This window comes from Papilio xuthus, unplaced genomic scaffold (genome assembly GCF_000836235.2).
Source record: "Papilio xuthus unplaced genomic scaffold, Pxut_1.1 DF825928.1, whole genome shotgun sequence".
Lineage (NCBI taxonomy): Eukaryota > Metazoa > Arthropoda > Insecta > Lepidoptera > Papilionidae > Papilio > Papilio xuthus.
In genome coordinates, this window is record NW_013532721.1 from 341446 (window position 1) to 359793 (window position 18348).

General features: G+C 31.6%; 4 protein-coding genes across 4 annotated transcripts; 3 read left to right on the forward strand and 1 right to left on the reverse strand.

Moving 5' to 3' along the window:
- Window positions 1-42: 42 nt before the first annotated feature.
- LOC106125555 (GTP-binding protein Di-Ras2) lies at window positions 43-2602 on the forward strand. Its single transcript, XM_013322804.1, has 4 exons — window positions 43-422; window positions 833-928; window positions 1089-1349; window positions 1519-2602. Exons 1-4 carry the CDS (start codon window positions 285-287, stop codon window positions 1651-1653), a joined length of 630 nt encoding a protein of 209 aa, XP_013178258.1. The 5' UTR covers window positions 43-284; the 3' UTR covers window positions 1654-2602.
- A 4640-nt stretch (window positions 2603-7242) lies between these two features.
- Window positions 7243-10276, reverse strand: LOC106125128 (uncharacterized). Its single transcript, XM_013322209.1, has 5 exons — window positions 9841-10276; window positions 9412-9633; window positions 9003-9140; window positions 8563-8782; window positions 7243-8232 (listed from the first exon to the last, which is right to left on the reverse strand). The coding sequence occupies exons 1-5, from the start codon at window positions 10081-10083 to the stop codon at window positions 7745-7747; spliced, it is 1311 nt and encodes a 436-aa protein (XP_013177663.1). The 5' UTR covers window positions 10084-10276; the 3' UTR covers window positions 7243-7744.
- A 507-nt stretch (window positions 10277-10783) lies between these two features.
- IntS12 (integrator complex subunit 12) lies at window positions 10784-11974 on the forward strand. The gene is made up of 2 exons (XM_013322281.1): window positions 10784-11372; window positions 11639-11974. The coding sequence occupies exons 1-2, from the start codon at window positions 10953-10955 to the stop codon at window positions 11936-11938; spliced, it is 720 nt and encodes a 239-aa protein (XP_013177735.1). The 5' UTR covers window positions 10784-10952; the 3' UTR covers window positions 11939-11974.
- Window positions 11975-13375: 1401 nt separating this feature from the next.
- dmrt93B (doublesex-Mab related 93B) lies at window positions 13376-17499 on the forward strand. The gene is made up of 6 exons (XM_013322350.1): window positions 13376-13512; window positions 14165-14379; window positions 16105-16278; window positions 16542-16630; window positions 16805-16970; window positions 17203-17499. Exons 2-6 carry the CDS (start codon window positions 14218-14220, stop codon window positions 17497-17499), a joined length of 888 nt encoding a protein of 295 aa, XP_013177804.1. The 5' UTR covers window positions 13376-13512; window positions 14165-14217.
- Window positions 17500-18348: the final 849 nt, after the last annotated feature.

Below are 18348 nucleotides of genomic sequence, written 5' to 3' on the forward strand. Positions count from 1 at the left end.
TTCGTTTCATATTCGGTTTCTACCAGTTTCTGCTATTCGCCGATTCGCCACTGTGTGTCATAGTTTTGTGTTGGTTTGGTTGGGCGTTGTAAACCTAAAGAAATCAAATAATGTGCATTTATTTTATCATTACGTTTTATCGCCGTGCATAGCAACAATAAAAACAAACTTCTATACAACAAAAATTGTAATAAACTCCAAAAATGCTGTAAAACCTTGTTATTATAGTATAGTTCTGTAATCTTGTGGATTGATTTTTCGAAAAGGTTTTCCAAAAATTAGTTATGCCGGAGCAAAGCAATGATTATCGTGTTGTAGTTTTTGGTGCAGGTGGTGTAGGAAAGAGTTCCCTGGTACTACGTTTTGTAAAAGGGACCTTTAGGGAGTCCTACATACCTACAATAGAAGACACTTACAGACAGGTAAGATTTTTCCTTAAATAATCCATTAAGAATATACATTTTGAGTTTGCTAAAGCTGTATTTTGGTTTATCAAATGTGTTTTTTTTAAACGATTGAGTAAGAAACGAGAATTATTGTTACTTAATGATACTTATTCTTTACTTCAATAGATCTCGAAAAACATAACAAATTATTGAATCAAATATAGTGTTGTTCAATGTGATGCAATAATAGGATGCTGTGTCCATCAAAGTCATGTAATATGTTATCCTTTGTTATAGTGTAATTTATGATTGCCAGTCTTGAGATTGTGTTACAGTTGCCAAATATCCTGCTAGACCTTGGCTCTGTTCCAATTAATCACATTTATCCTTTTATATGGACATAAACAATACTTAAAAAAAAATATATTCATAATTCTTTTTTACAGGTTATCAGCAGCAATAAAACAATATGTACATTACAAATAACTGACACTACAGGTTCTCATCAATTTCCTGCCATGCAGAGATTATCTATTAGCAAGGTAATATATCTTATAATTTTCTATTTGACACAATGCCTAAAATAGCAGATGTTTTTGCTATATCAGTGTTCTAAATAAAATAAATCTTTTTTTTAAATACATGTTTATGTACATTTTAATTTATACCATATCATACTGTATTTTATTTGAAAATTTTCAGGGCCATGCATTTATTTTAGTATATTCAGTAAGCAGTCGACAATCACTAGAAGAACTAAAGCCGATATGGCAGACAATAAAAGAAATAAAAGGCACCGAGTTACCAAACATTCCAGTTATGTTGGCAGGCAACAAATGTGACGAGAGTCCAGAGATTAGAGAAGTTTCAGCTGCAGAGGGCCAAGCACAAGCTCAGACATGGGGTGTGTCATTCATGGAAACATCTGCTAAAACTAATCACAATGTTACACAGTTGTTCCAGGTACGACATGTGACATAATATTTATATGAACTTAATTAAATGGTTAACTATCTATCATTTTTTGATATGATTCAAATGTTTATATTTATTGGAGTATATCACAGTAAAAACAGTACTATTAAATCAATAAACTAAGCAAATACAGTAAATTTTGACCTTTTTATTGTAGGAACTTCTAAACATGGAGAAAAATAGAAATGTGTCGCTTCAAGTTGATGGTAAAGGCAAAAAGAAAAAGGACAAGATAGTAAAAGAAGGAGGAGAACCATCGGCCAGTGGCAGAGAGAAGTGTTGTGTTATGTAATACAGAAGATCATTTGAATGTATCAAAGCACACTTTGGTGACAGTTGTGAACTAATAAGTGAGGTATGTATTAATTTTCTTGTCACTTATTATGTTATCAACTGTATTGTTAACACTCTAGTTTTGATTCTAGTCATAAAATTTATCCCGGGAGAAATAATCACGGATTTAATATAATGCATTTAAATAAGTAGTGATAATATCAATATGCCTTAGACTTAATTTTCATTATAAAGGACTATAATGTTCACCTTCATCAAAATGTGTATATTTTGCTAATATTAATATTGTTTTATTTACACTAGTTATCGAATATTGACTGACGCAACATTATATGGATGTGAAATCATTCCATGAATGTTAAAATACAACGAAGAGTCTATAGGACGCTGTTATTCAATTGTACGCTAATTAATATGTATATGTTAAAATGATCTGAATAATTATGCGGCATTCACCTAAATTTTTGCATACTTTTTAATATGAAGTTAAACATACTTGATGCCTAGTTATTTTTACATGAATATCCAACAATAATTATGTAATTTGAAAAGAGTGATTCTGATATTTATTGTTAATAAATTTACCCAATATTCATATAAAAAGTAGTTGTTAAAATAATTGCTAGAATATTTCAGTGCGGTACTGTAAAGTACAATTTTTTTTGTTGCTATTGTTTATTTTTTATACATTGTTCTCTGGTAGTGTCATTGTGAGAAAAGATAATGGATATGTGCCAAATTAGAAAGCAGTTTGTAGCAGTAGATGAAGTAAATCAATAGTTATTATTTGATGAAAACCATAATATACATTTTTAAATGCAAACAAAAATTGTTGATAAATAATATGTCTATTTTGTTGATATACCAATATGTTTGTGTGTATGATGGGACTTGTGTCTTTCATTATAGTATTTATAATTATGTTATATTCAATTATCAATTGATTTTACTGCATAAAATATTTCTTGCTTTAATAATTTAGCATTTAACCGTCTCACAATGACATTACGTTAAAAGGCTTAATATATCGCGGATTTAAATTAGATAAACTATGATTTTATTTAACAATATTAATTATAAGTTTAGTAATTATGTAAATGAGTAGCTGACGCTAGTTTTAATGCACTTTATTTGATATCATTCACTTACATATCCAATTAGTATTGTCCATAGTTTAATAGTTAATCTAGTCAGTCCTTTGTCATTGTCGCGTGAAAATAATAGTGAGGTTGGTTATATTTAATTAGTATGTAGGTAAAGTTTTATGTGCATTAAGTGCTTTGTTATAGAGTATATATTAAAATGCAACAAAACACATTCAGTTATGTTTAAAGTTTAATTTATTGTTTTGTTTGAATTTTGTTTTTAATGAATATATTTTAGCTTATTGGCATTTGTGACCATTTAGAATGTAAAAGATTGAATTAATTGTTAAACATTGAATTGTTATAACTGGACCAATGTTGTTTGATGTTGATCGATGTACTGTTAACTTAGGTTTATTTGTTTTTTTTTTAAATATTGTTTATTATAAAGGTCCTTTTTATGTAAAATGTATCGATGACGTCAGTTCACCCTTTCCTATAGGGTATGTTTGCAAGAAGTTGTTCTTTTGACCAAAGATATATTATAATTCCATTAAAAAGTTATAAGTGTTCTGCTTACGTCATCGATATTCTTATTGTCTGTATCTGTTGTTGAGTGATATCATCGAATATTGTACTAGAATAATAGTTTACATGCATCCGGTGAATTTGAAAAGATTTAAGAATATAAACATTATGCATAGATTTAAATATATAGATCACTTACTTGTTTTCTGAGACCAAAATCCCCATTTAAAACATAATGCTACCTGTTTTGTAAAAGATAATGACAGGGATGGTGATATGTTTTGTACAGAGATGTTAGTCTCAGAAACGTATGGTTACTTCCAGATAAAATTACAAAATTGAAAACCCAATTATTATAAGCTAATGTTTGCCTAGGCATTATGATATAATACATTCTAATATACTATGAAGGCTTGATTCGATTATTCTCAATGTTTACATGTTTATAAACTTTTGTGTATCTTGTCAGTTCACCTAAGGTTAGAGTTAACTATGCTGGCCCAGTGCGGGTCATTTCTTCTCATACATGTGTAAACCTCTACCATAAAAATGTCAGATAAATGTAATTTGTTATGTTTTTTGTATTAAGGATCTATATATTTAAATCTTTGTCCACACACGCAATGCCTTAGTGAGCTTACTAGAGTCAATAAAATGTTTTTTCTTGTTCAATTGTAATAACGATTGTTAATTTTGACGATTTATATTATCCAGTATTGATAAAAGGTGCCTTAGGCTACCAAATGAGACACCAATGTATGTTTTCTTGGATGTCTATTAGCAAATAAGGTGATAGATTGAAATAAAGGGGCAATTTCACTTTTTTAACTATTTTTTTTTTTCGTTCTAAACTTTTTGTTGTTGTTTTTTTCATACATAGGTCGCGTGCACGTTTGCCTTATACGATTTATCTAACGCTTGTAGATAATATGTTATGGATCAAGTGATTATTAGGTATTTAGTAATAAAATAAGACCTAAAAGTATATATATATATATTTAAAATAAATATATAAATATCATTAGCTACACATACAAATACATAATTATAAAGATGACAATAAAATATTTCTAATTACTGGAAAGATATGAAAAAAGTATTTGACATGGTTTTTTTTTGTAAAACAATTAGCAGATTTTTTTGTAAATTTACTAATATTTCTTTTACCATTCCAACTAAGCTTTAGGCTTGGCTAGGATATGGTTTACGACAATAGTCCAATGGTGGGATTCGAACCCCCGACCTCGTATTTGGAAATCCTTACCCTTAACCATTAGGCTATTGACGCTGAAATGTGAATTGATACTGGATTGGTAATTGATTGAATTGTGCAAGTTTTGTAAGAAAAATGTCAGATTTATTAAGTTTCATTTAGTTGTGATAAATCTTAGGCTATTTACTCTCGAATTGGTTAATTGTTACTAAGGGGGACTTTAAGTGTAGTATCAGTATTAATAATTTACACAAAGGGGCAGCTAGTCTAAACTGAGAGCTAATGTAAATCTAGTGATTGATTTTAATTTGCATAGAAAATAATAATCTCCTTTTTGCTTTATAATTTTTAAGTTCATGCATTAGTATAATCCATTGAACTCCATAAATGGATAAGTCATTGCTTGGATATGGAAGTTTTCCCTTCCTTTTCTGTTACTTCGTTCCGACTTAAATGCACCTATCGGTTTTACTGACAGGTAATTAGATATTCTAAATTTGAATTCTAATTACCGTTACCGTAAGCGCCAAAATGGCGGCATTCAAATTGACACAAAATATTACAGCTTATAACTTATCCATTTATAAAGGTCAGTGATTCCATGTGATTCTTTTTACAGTCGGTTTGGTCCATAACATATTTTAAAATAAACATTACTACTAATACATTTATTTTTAATATATTTTATTGTTTATTTTTAATTACTGTCACTTATTTTTTAGTCGCTAAAAGTATACATCTAAAAATGCTAAAGCAAAGTCTATATGAAAATCGCACCGAACTCGGTGCGATTTTCATATAGACATACAATTCAAGGATATTTTTTTTAATATTTAAAAATGTCAATCAAATGGTGCAGAATACTATATCTTTCCTTTCAGTCTTGACATCCATTTAAGGTTGTGAAGCTTTTGCTATTATTTCGCATCTTACTTGACTAGTATGAAAAAAGATTACTTACAGAAGTTATAAATACAATATAATATCATTTTCTACTCATTTTAAAAACTATTTCACTTACATATATTATATTGCGTTTTTGTCTTATAATTCGAAATTAATATCTGGTTCTAAACTTCATTTCTTCAAGTCGAGCAATATTTTTATATGGCTTTTGTATAGAAATGGATAAAGTAAAACAAACATCGAATAGATATTTAAAAGAGGGAAAATGCATTAAAGATGGGATTGTTAGAGTTTAAATATAAAAATTTAGATTGCATAGAATGTACTTAGACGCTCTTGGATGTAGGCGGTAACTTGAAAAAATTGGAATATTAATAATTTAGCTGGTGCATTTAATATAACAATCTACTTTCAAATACAAATTAAAAAAAAAAGTGTCAACACACTAAAAATGCAATAATATAGTTGAATAGTCGATTATTATCCTATATTCAATAAAATTAAGGTTATCCCGTGTGATGCTCTTAAATTTAATAGCACGCCATCTTCAAATTTTATTAATAATAATAATAAAACATTTCAATAAATGCTTTATTACCACTGGTAATAAATAACGCGAACACATTTTAGTGTAATTCTTGTAATATTTATTAATAGCTTGTATTTACTTGGTTGTATAAAAAATTCGAGCTAAATTAATAAGAAATACCTCAATCATTTTTTATCATCGCCTTAGGTAATATAAGCTAAGCTATTTGACATAATTTACTGTAGCACTTTAATATATTTTTACTTAATATGGATATAAAATTGTCAGGAAAGTTATAAAAAATATATTAGGTACGCAAATGGTAGAATTTCCATCAGTCTGATTTATTGGTGATAAAAAATCTTTGCCAGGAAATAGTGGGAAGAATAATATGTATGAACATCTTATTATGTATTTCTATAACATATATTACCCGTGCACGATAACATGAGAACTCAGTCTGATGACGTCAAACGCGACGACGCGTATATTGCTTCTCATATTGATCCTTAATTTGTACACTTGCAACATCATCTAACAAATAATAAATATTTTTACCTAAGAGATAATGTAAGTGCTTATGTTATTGTGGACGGGTAATTCTTTGTTTCTCTCTTCAATAAATCTCGTCTATTTATTCTAATTACTTTAATAACTCAACAAGTGTAATTTACGAGAAAATACTGTGCGACATTGCAAAAATGTTTCGACCAATAGCACTTTAGATTGTAAGCGTTGGGTTTAAGGTTAGATTTTGCTTAAGATAGATACTTGTAATATTTTTTATTATAATAACGCTTCTTACATTTGAACTGATTACTCCAATTCTTATATTTTATAATTTGTCTTAAAACACTTCTTACTAAAGCATCACAAATAAAAAAAATGAAATAACTTAGTCTTTTTATTAATTATAAAAAAAAGTACATTTCATTCCTTAGTCATATTATTTTTGGATTAGTTGATTAAAAAACAAAGGTCAGAATAAATTAACAAAATAATTATGTGTAATTAAGTAGGACAAAAGTGAGCCTTGAATTCTAATGCATTCATTTATTTGAGATAAGAATAACATTGTACACTTTGAATTGATAGAACACATTACTATTAAATACAATTTGTACACAATAACACACATATTTAAGGTATATATTATTGTGTACACATTGTATACAAAATAATCATCAACTGGTCAAAGTTAAAATATTTGTGTATAAAACGTATATCACAGTTACAAAAGTTCTATATTTACAAAGTACAAATATTATAATTATAAACAATACTGAATATTTTACAAAAAGATAAACATACATACATGATTTCATCTTAATTCTGCAAATTAAATACTTAATAAGAAAGACACTTGATTTTTAAAGAAATATGGTTGCATACCACAAATAAAATCCCTGGTTAATACCTTACTGAAATTAATGGCATATACCACATTTTGTGCTTTGCACCACCTACATCCAATATTTTTGTAACTCACAACTAGATACCTAATATCATGGTTAAAAGTAAATAAGTGATGATTTTTTCCATCAACTGATAAAGTTAAGTCTTACACAATGCCTATAACCTAGAGGGGTAGGCAGAGACCACAGACCTCCATTAGGCGTGGGTAAACGAATCTCCGCAATCCACTTTTCACTCTTAAGGGAAACGGAACATGACTGGTGGTGAGATACATTAAGTCTTATAATGGCACATACAATTAATTTAACTTTTGTGAAGCAATATAAATGAAAAAACAGATACACTCACATAGTTATACTATTGTTAACATCAACTAGTTTCAAGTTATAACCAGATTAAAATGCTTACAACACTAAGCATCACCGCTACCATCTGTTCCCTTGTTATTCCTTCGTCTAATGTTATTTTTCTTAACATTGTTTTCAATAGGTAACATATTATTACTAAGCCATTCTTTTTGTAAACTAGGTAATCTTCCAGTACTAGCAGATCTTTTTAATGTTGAATTGCCTGATTTCATTTGCAATTTAGTATTGCCATTATGTGAAACTCCACTGTGTTGTGTTGAAAGAGCTCGTGAACAAATATCTAACAATCTATCCAGTCTTGGTCCACTTATTCTATCGCCATCATCAATTTTTAATGTTTCTTCATTAGTTTTTATAAAGGACCTATTCCGTGACTTCAACCCTATGTTTATTAATCCCAGAAAACTTAGATTAAATGGTATATTAAGTATATAATTAAATATTACCATTATCAAGAGGAATATTAATAATGTGTTGAAGATAATTATCAACAAGCCAAACATTATTTTATCCAATGGAAACCATAGACCATCTGAAAAATAAAAAAATCATGAATATCAACAAAGACGATTACTCTGGTAGCTGATATCTGTTTCATAAAATAAAATGATAGTCATAGTGTAACCAAAAAGTTTCACTATAACTGCAATAATTTCATTTCTGTAGGTTATTAGAGCTTAGAGTGCAATTTTCCCTGGCATCCTAAGTGTATACCAAAGTTACAATTTATCTAATGGCTTAGAAATGCACAGTGCATAAACATAAAAACATAAATTTTTATGTATGTTGATAAGATAGACAAATTCTTAATCCATAGGTCTGAATATAAGTCATGATGATAATTAGATCTTTTGAAATTTACCTGTAATACCATGAATCATTATTTTAATGGTGTCACTTATTATTAACATTGGTTCAGAGATCAATGTGGTAAATATTCTAATTCCAATCTTCAAAGGATTCATATGTTTCAAGAATATTAGTGGATCAGGTGGTGGCACATCACACTCTGATGACCAGAAGATCCATTTGCATTTATTAATAGCAGATAGGAATCGTTCCAAATCTTGCTTCTCCGCTTCCTATAAACAAAGAAGTATTTACTTACAATATTTTTAGATATGCCCAGTGAATAAAAGAGATACATTATGTAAATTTAAAAAAAAAATCTTCACATTCATTTAGCCTTTTACATTATTAAATGGCTAGACTTAATACGTAAATTAAAAAACTTCAAGAACAGATAATAATGGTTATTTCAAATAGTTAATCAAACAGCAAGAGTAAGGATTATTTACATACCTTATAAGATACAAATACTTCATATAAATAGAGTGTAGCAAATAAAATAATCATCATATGTTGATGTGACATCCTTTTTAGAAGCCAAATCATTGCAAGTTTGACGGACAACAATCCAAGAACCCAAGTTATTTCCACCTGCAAAAACATTCATAATTTAGAGACATTTCTTTACTTTCCTGTAATTTTGGTTATTTGGGATGGATAGATGTTTGTTTGAAGGTATCTTTAGAACAGCTAAAATTATCTTGATGAAGTATTAGCATACATATAGCACATAGACTGGAAGATACACATAAGTTTCTTATTATTTCTTCTTTAATTCTGCATGGACAGAGTCGCAACTCTATAACTAGCTAGTTATTAGATAACAAGAAATATTATATGATTTAAAGAAAGCTATACTTACTTTATATTGACTTAAATAAATTTGTATATACTCATTCCATGCCATCACAACCTTTTCTGTTATGGACGGTTTGTAAATTGAATTTTCTATATATCCTATTGTGCGTCTAAAGTTATCTTCAGTCAGTTGCGTGTCTGACATTGTGTATTGGTTTAATAAAGCCCATTGTTCATCATTAAACTTCATTTGCAAAGCTACATCTACTGTGTTATCTTCATTTTCCTATAAATGAAGTTGAAATTGCTTGTAATGATGGTGTTGATTGAAGAGATCATAAATAAGATTATTTTCCAGACTGTTAATTACCACTTAGTTGGATGTTAAGATATTTACATAGCCAAATGTGCATTGCGTTATCCTTTATCGCCATTGGATTATTCAATGACAATTAAGTTGAGTATGTAATATTCAATAGAAAAATTATCAAACCTTGACTTGACCACCTTTTAAAACTATGACTAGCATACGTTTGAAAAACCATTCGCTCATTCCAACGTTGTTTTCTGTATTTACGATTTTCTTCGGAACATGTCGAAGATCTGGAGGTATATTCTCTGAAAGTTGTGGGGGCAAATGATGACTTTCATAGTCCCACGGATCCGGCCCCTTTTGTGTAACGCAGCTGTTAAATTTCAAACAATACAGTAAACCATAGAACCAAATGTTCTTCATTTGGAATGTTCGGATATTAAAGAAATTAATAAAAATCACGATGAAGCCAATTCAAATTGATATAAATAAAGGTAACTTGTAAAAATATTAAATTTCTTATAACTAAACTATCACAAGTTGATTTTTTGTGTCTTATTGTTATTCAAATTATACATATTTTGTCCGTTTGAAATCGAACCAGGTGTTAACGTCATTGTCAACTACTGTCAACTGCACAGAGTAGAGTATTTATGTATGGTCAAGTCTCAACCCACTTCAACACTTTGCACTTCAACCTCAACTTCATAATTTTTTTGATGAAAAATAAAAATACGTACAAATATGAAGTAGAACGTCCTTTTTTAAGTTTAAAAAAGCTTAATTGTTTCGAAATATCTCAGATAGTGAGTGGTATAAGAAGTGCTTACAAGGCAGGGTGATTGACGACGAGTTAGTTGAGTCCACCTATATTCTAAACTCTCTCTTCTAAACTCTAATTTTATATACTCTTTGTTCTAACCCTTGAACTTAAATAGGTGGACTAACCCGTAAACCAAAAATTAATTAACTATATATTTCTAACATAATGGTCAATTCTCATGATTCTGTTATTAAAATTGTTTTAATGTAATTAGACCTTAATGAATAATGTCACTAAAGAGATTTACATCTCGTCGTCATCTGTCTTACCAGTGACATGACATTGACATTTGACACATTTATTGGTTTTTGGTTTCAACAATTTCAGTGGTTTCAAATTCAAGCATTTAAAGCAATTGAATGAAATTGGTGTCATTTCGTTTAGTTTCTGTTTTTGATGTTATTTCTTATAATTAAATAACCAATATCGAAAAGTGTTCATTGTAATTTATCTCCTAAATAAAATAAAAATGACTTCTATAGATCTCGATCCTTCCATTAAACTTTGTCTGAAATATTTGCATTCAAGTGCGCCAGATTCAACAGAACAGCTTAGATTAACCTTTGATGATGTCCTCACACAAATTTACGGCAGCTCAAAAACACTTGGTAACGTGTTACCTAAGAAATATTTGGCTGAAGAGAAAATGGAATCAACATCACGATCGAAGCATAAGAGTGATAAATCTAGAACGGTTCCTATACCTCACCAAAGTCCACAACAGATTCAAATACCAGAACGCGAAGATGATGACAGTTCCGTAATGGATGGGGAATTAGCATTTAATCTCTTGGAAGAGGACTTAACTTGCGCTGTATGTAGGCAGATTGCAGTACAGGCTGGTAACCGTTTAGTTGAGTGTGATGCTTGCCATGCCCTCTACCATCAGGTGAGCATAATTAAATCATATCCAATTCATAGTTGTTGTTGTTGCAATACAATATGTAGAGAACTATTGAAGATAAAAATTATTAAAAAGTAACATCATAATTTACATACTAATGGCACATTATTCAAATTTTTGGTACCCCATTATGCCTATTATGTTTATTACTTACCAGTAAAAAGATTTGCTTATTGACTTGTAGTCATTTCTCCACTCTAAAATGTTTTATTTAACAGAACAATAATAAATTTTATATTCTATATTTGCAGGATTGTCACAAGCCAGTGATAAGCGACAATGATATGGGAACAGGATGGCAATGTGCATCATGTCTTTCATCCCAAGGGTTTGCTGCGGGATATTCTAGCAAGACATCATCTTCTTCTAAATCACCTTCCCATGCTTCTGGATCCACTACCCCAGTCAAGATATCCTCGAGCAGCTCTGCATCATCATCACCATCCAAGATGGTTACACCTAACATAAATATCATCACTGCTGACAAGAGGTTGCAGATTATGAAGAAGAAAGCAGCAAAACAACATGAAAAAAAGAAATCAAAGAATTAGTAAATAAATAAGTTCTATGTATTGATAATAAATAAATTAAATAAATGCATAAACAAATTTTTATTTATTTTTAACATAATCATTTAAGTTCCTGTGTCCTCATAAATAAAAATACATATAAAAACATTTGCCTTTTTATATACTTTAAAAAAACTTGAGTAATCATTTAATTTTCCTGTCCCTGCACTATAATGAAATAGTATAATATTCATCATCATCAGCTCACTATACGTCCACACCGCGGGGCTCGGAGCCTGCCCTAAGTTAAGGTTAAGCAGAATCTTACATCAAAGTAATATTATAAATGCGAACATGGATAGATGGATGTTTGTTAGAAGGTACATATCTCCAGAATAGCATGGATGTTGCTGGAATTTGGCATAGATGTGCCTCGAAGAACACATAGACTACTAAGGTTCTTTTATTCCGCGCAGATGGAGTCGCGGCGATAGTAGTAGTATAATTGATAGAAAATAATTTCTCGTCTCAATATGAACAAATCCTGCGATTATCGCATCTCGAACACAAAGAACACATTATAATTCGTCCGATTTAAATTGAGACAAAGTTAAACGGTGAGTTTTGAATTATACTTATAAAAACAAAATCAAGCACGGTGATAGAAATTAAGTGGGTGATGCCCGGCCTCAGAAGACGCTTGCAGAAAAGGTGTTGCTTTGAATGAAGTGTCGGCTTGTTAATAAGTAAGAGGGTTGGATGGGAAGGATATGAAAAAGGGAAAGGAGTTGCTCTGGTGAATTTACTCGCTAATGTACATATTCTTCAAGAAAAGACTTCGATGACCCGCAATAATAGTAGAGTAAAAATAGCGATAACAAGCCTAGCTTAATCGGTGTTACTAGAATTTGTATAAGATTGATAGTTAACAAATAAATGTTATTAGATCATATTCAATCATTGTCACAATCAGGAAAGAAACGCGATTACGATTAGAAATATCCGAAGTGACACCCAGCAGATAAATTGATTTAAAAACACTTTTCAAATTCAAAAATATCAAAACGTATAGATATTCACTTTCCTAATAAAACATTTTCTCTGTCGTCTATTTTACAGATTTAAAAGCTTTGCGAAATACACTTTAAATAGATATACGTTGCGTACACATACAAAGTATACATGTATTGTTTGTTTTATTGAAACAGGAGCTAAGAACATCTAGCAAGATATTTTCTGTATATTGTAACCAATCGGAATAGTGGTCGTTTGCGATTGGGTGATAGCTCCTGTGGGCGGACAGGGATACGGGATGCTGGGGAATGTTTCGCTCGATCGGCAACTTTGACTCTATTTCTTAGAGCTTTCGGTTTATGTTCAAGTTTTATAATGATACAGAACAAGGGATATTGTAACGCCTATCAGCTTAGTTTTTCATGTAGTTAGAATCACTCGACTTTTTCATCGGTATTAGTTTCAAGGCGGAGTGTTGTGTGGGCGGCTGAAAGTTGTTATTGAATTGAAATATTTAAAAGGACATTTACGTTGCAATTTATGTGGATCTTCCAATTGTAAAGACTGTGTGTTTTGTATGTGATAACGTCGATAATTCAAAAGTGAGTCATATAGTTTTACATCTTTTATATTTATGGCATAAGCAATATTGCTAAAAGTAGAAGATTTCATTTGCACTATATTTATCTACCTAATTGCAAAGGCAAACAAGCGCGCTAGTTTTTTGGTGATAAGTTTATGTTGTAGGTTAAGATCACTTCTAATTCTGTAGCTGATATAAAAGTTAAGCAATATACTTTGGTGAATAATGTAAGTCGCTCGGCGATTAAAATATTTCAGATTCTATCCCCGTATCCTTTAATTCTACAAACCTCTTCTTCTATGGTTGTCCAAAAGTTTGTGCCGGGTTCTTAAAAAAACGTGCCATGTCCTATGGCGTATAAAACTGATGAAAATTAACGAATCGTAATCAAACAATTTTACAAATACAGAAAGTTTTCCTTTTTAGAATGGGCATGTCATGTTTTTTTTGTTTAATAAATATTCTGGTGTCTTACCGCTAACTTTCGAACATCGGCACGAACTTATAGGACAACCTTTTTTTCTTAATTATCTAGCGACCCCAACCTAACCCTTTGACTAATTCGATTGAGTTTTCATATATACACTCAATCGAATTCAGTCAGTCGATATCACATGAATTATTTTCTACTTACTACTATTAAAAAATTAATAACCTATGCCCGTTCTCAGGTGACCTCTGGTGTCCCTGGACATACTTTGGGCCATACGAGGTAAGATAAAGGATGATGAACAGCAGCAGAGCGCGGGTACCAAAGTGTGCTCGGTGCAGGAACCACGGCCTCATCTCCAGTCTGCGAGGCCACAAAAAGGCTTGCGCGTATCGCCACTGCCAGTGTCCCAAGTGCGGCCTGATCAAAGAGAGACAGCGGATTATGGCTGCACAGGTAAATCATCGCCAAATGACTAAAAAAATCAATAATGTATAATCGTAAAATCAATAACTATAACTCTCAGTTACCACAAGATTTCTTTATCTTATATATTCTGCATCCAAATTATTTTGCTTTGAAAAAAATAAAATAGAAGTAGCAATACGTTTTTGTACAGGACTTTGATGTGGAAGCTATATACCTACACATAAATGTGGCAGTTCTTAACTAATTAGACTTAGGGATGACGATATCAAAAACCATAGGTTAGACGGAGTTTTTAGAGATTTCCATTATATTTCCTTTAAAATCGTGATTGATAACTTTATCTTGTTTTACAGCAAGGAAAGTTAAATTTGATAACTTTGTCTCATAGCATCACCCAGTGTCTTTGTCTCAAACAAAGATATTATAAAAGTTTTCTTCTTTTGGTTTTCGACTTCAAAAAGGTTAACTGTATTCGGATTCAAATTTAGATTGAATGTTTATAGGTAACATCGATATTCATAGCATCAGGTGTACGGTTCGTTTCCGTTCTTCTCTTATGAACCGAAAAAAAAAACAATAGTTCGAAATTCGAATAATTTGGAACCAATACTTCTTCCTATTACAGAAATAACATGCAATGTAAAGGCGTTAATGTGTTTTAATGTAGTGAAATCGAGACCGGCTAATGCGTTCAGTTTATTTGAACAAGTGGCACGTGTTTACCGCAGACGCCGGATGAAACATCGATCGGTTTGTACAGTAATGCATCGTTCATCGTTCCCGCTCTCCGGTCTCGATGTCCCACCACTTTCATCCCGAGGAAGCGCCGATCCATTCATTTTCATATACTCTTCAACTCAATATCGAATTACACGTGTAAACTTTAAAGCTAATTTCAAAGATCATTTGTTTTTTTCAAAACATATGTTTGATTTTAAGTTAGGTTAGATTTGTTGTTTTAAGTTAAAACGTTCTATTTTTGTAATAGAAATTCGTTGATTCAGTTATCTATATATTAATATAATAAGTTTTTAAAATAACTTTTAAAGTTACATAATACTTATGCAACTTCTAACCGCAAATTCTTTACATTTATAAAAACATTTACAGAAAAAGTTTTAGAACAAAACATATTGGTATTCTGTCCAAGAACAGTTGTTATTTGATTAGAGTTGGGATCGAGTTTTATTTATTTTGTCAATTAGGCAACGCCGGCGCGAGCCCCGGGCTCCAGGCTCCCCGGGGTGACCGCTTACCGCAAACACAAATATTGCCTGTTTGTCATTGATTTTCCGCTAAATTAGTTTATCTAGATCAAATTACCTATCACTCACTGTCCGGTGTAATAGAACTTTTAGGGATCATTTTTGATTTTATCTCAGAACGTTCAAAATTGTCTTGAAAATTTTCTCTGCGAGAATTTAAGTCACGTTTATTGATGTAGGCATACTTTTTCGCAACAAGAATTTTGCCGACTATTTCTGATTCTAATTTTACGATTAGATTTTTCTTCGACATCTTCGTCAATTCTTATTTAAATTTTGCAGACGAGTGAGTTTCCACCGCTGATATTAGATAAAAATATATTGTTATCCCTCGTAACATTTTTTGTAGGGATTTTCGGCACTAGGAGAGTACGGTTATTCATTAATTATCACATTAGTTGCTATAATGACAATGGTTGCTGCATATGCCCAGCTTATTTCGCAGCCTTTCTCTATAAAAAAGTTTATATACAAAGCACTTTACCAGGTAGCTCTGAAGAGACAGCAGGCGGCAGAAGATAAAATAGCCTTGCATCTTGCGTCAGTGGACAGCGGAACAGCGTTGGAGACATTACCACCGGGGCGAATCTACGGCATGCGAGTCACCGGCCCCTGCCCAAGTCCTGGACCTGAGCCAGACTCCGTACATGAAGATCAAACTGTGAGTTACAGAATTATTACTATGGCGATAACATTTGTATGATTTACTTTCGCCCGCGGCTCCGTTCGCGCGGAATTAAAAATAAACAAAACTAGTAACCTATGTGATCTTCCAGAGTATGTTCTACATGTATGCCAAATTTCATATCGTTCATCCGTTCTAGAGATACTTTAAAACAAACGAAGATCCATCCATTTAAACATTTGCAATTATAATATTAGTAAGATTATAATGAAAACACAATTCATCAAAATTGGCCGCAGCCCATTCACATTGACAGCGAGACAAGCGACTCTCTGCCAGACTGCGCGTCTCCTGACTCCGCCGGCAGTGCCCTAACATCTAGACCACGGTAATTACTGTTGTTAAAAAGAAATCGTAGTTGAAATAAGATTATATGCTTACAATGCTCTTGATTCCGGGATAATGGTCATCGCATGGCAAAGGCAATAATTAATTCGCGTAATTCAATACTGTTAGATTGCTACAAATTCTGTGTTGATGCCTAATTGGTTTTTTATTTTAGTGTCCAAAATGAAGATACAATTGAAAATGAGGGAACAGTCAGTACGGCGGGTATAGAGATGCTGAGGAAGTTGTTCCCGGGAAAAAAGCGATCTGTATTAGAATTAGTTCTGCGACGTTGCAATCACGACTTGCTCCGGGCTGTTGAGCATTGCAATGCCATTCATGTGAGTAGATTTGTTAAGTTTTTTACTAAAGTTTGTGTCCACTTTTATATAATTACCAAGCGTGAAGTTTTAATGGGTTGATAGTTTCATCAAACAATAATTTAAATACTAATAATGGACAAAATATTGGAAAGTGAGGAACCTATTTTCCTCTTTGAGTGGATTACGATGCACCTAATTTTCTCGCAATTTATTCAAACATTCGAAAACATAATAAGTATAATTTTCTTAGGGCCATCAGGAGAAGATCGCATCACCCAGCGCTGGATCCAGTACCAGTTTCGAAACGTCAGTATCAAGTTCGGAGGAAGTTGAATCTAGATGGTCCGCGTTCCGTCCCGTCGGTCCCCGGGCACCTTTACTGCCAGCTCTAGTGATGGGTCGAGTATGCGGTTCCGATTGGTTGGTGCCGTTACCAGCGTTGCCAGCTCTTAGCACTCCGCTATTGTTTCCTTTACAGCATCCTCATGGACCGCAAGCTCCGTGTAACCCATGCTCTCCTGATTGTAGACAATGCAATCGACATTAATATTGGTTACCTTCGCCTTATCACATTATGTACTTTTCTCCCCTTTGTCTTTTAAGTACGTTAGTGTCATGTCTATCTATTAATGTTCTATGTTTTATTAAATACCTTTTATTTGTATATAATTAATATTTTAATGGATAATTATCTCACTTGTGATATTTTAATGCCAAAGAATTTGTTAAAGAACAATCAGTTCATTGCATTAAAAATAATTTGAGTAATATTAAATGGAGTTTAATTATTTCATCATCCTAAATCTTTTTAATTTATTCCGATTTTTAATTCTAGTTCATGAAACGGATTTGATTGGGACGTAAAGGCTGGCGAAATGTCCTCTTTCTGCACGTCCCCTTTTCTAATGTAGGCAAAAATAAAATAAAACACCATTTAAGCAATAGGAAATCAAAATAGTGTACATTAAATCGCGTACTCGGGAAAGTAAATATAAGAAATAGTTAATTAGTTAAGAAAACAGAGCGGGCGTCCCAGCGCACGGCCAGGAGCTATTATCACAGACAGTAACAAATATGAAACAATCCTCTTAAACGAAGATGAAAAGGACACCCACTTATTTATAATATAATAAGTAAACACGGGAAAAGAGGGTTTGAGAACAAATTGACTAATACTGTAAATAAAGTTTTTTCTTCATATTTGAGAGGCGGCTGATGTTCTTATCTTGAAACACTACTTCTATATTTTTCGGAAAATGGATAATAGATTTTTTAGTTATTTTTCTAATAATAATTTTAAAGTCGAGTAGACAAATACAGAGGAAATTTTTAATGTTTTTAGTCTATGCTATGTACCTAAGAAGAAGAAGAAATTCTTTTAAAATGCCAGTGTACA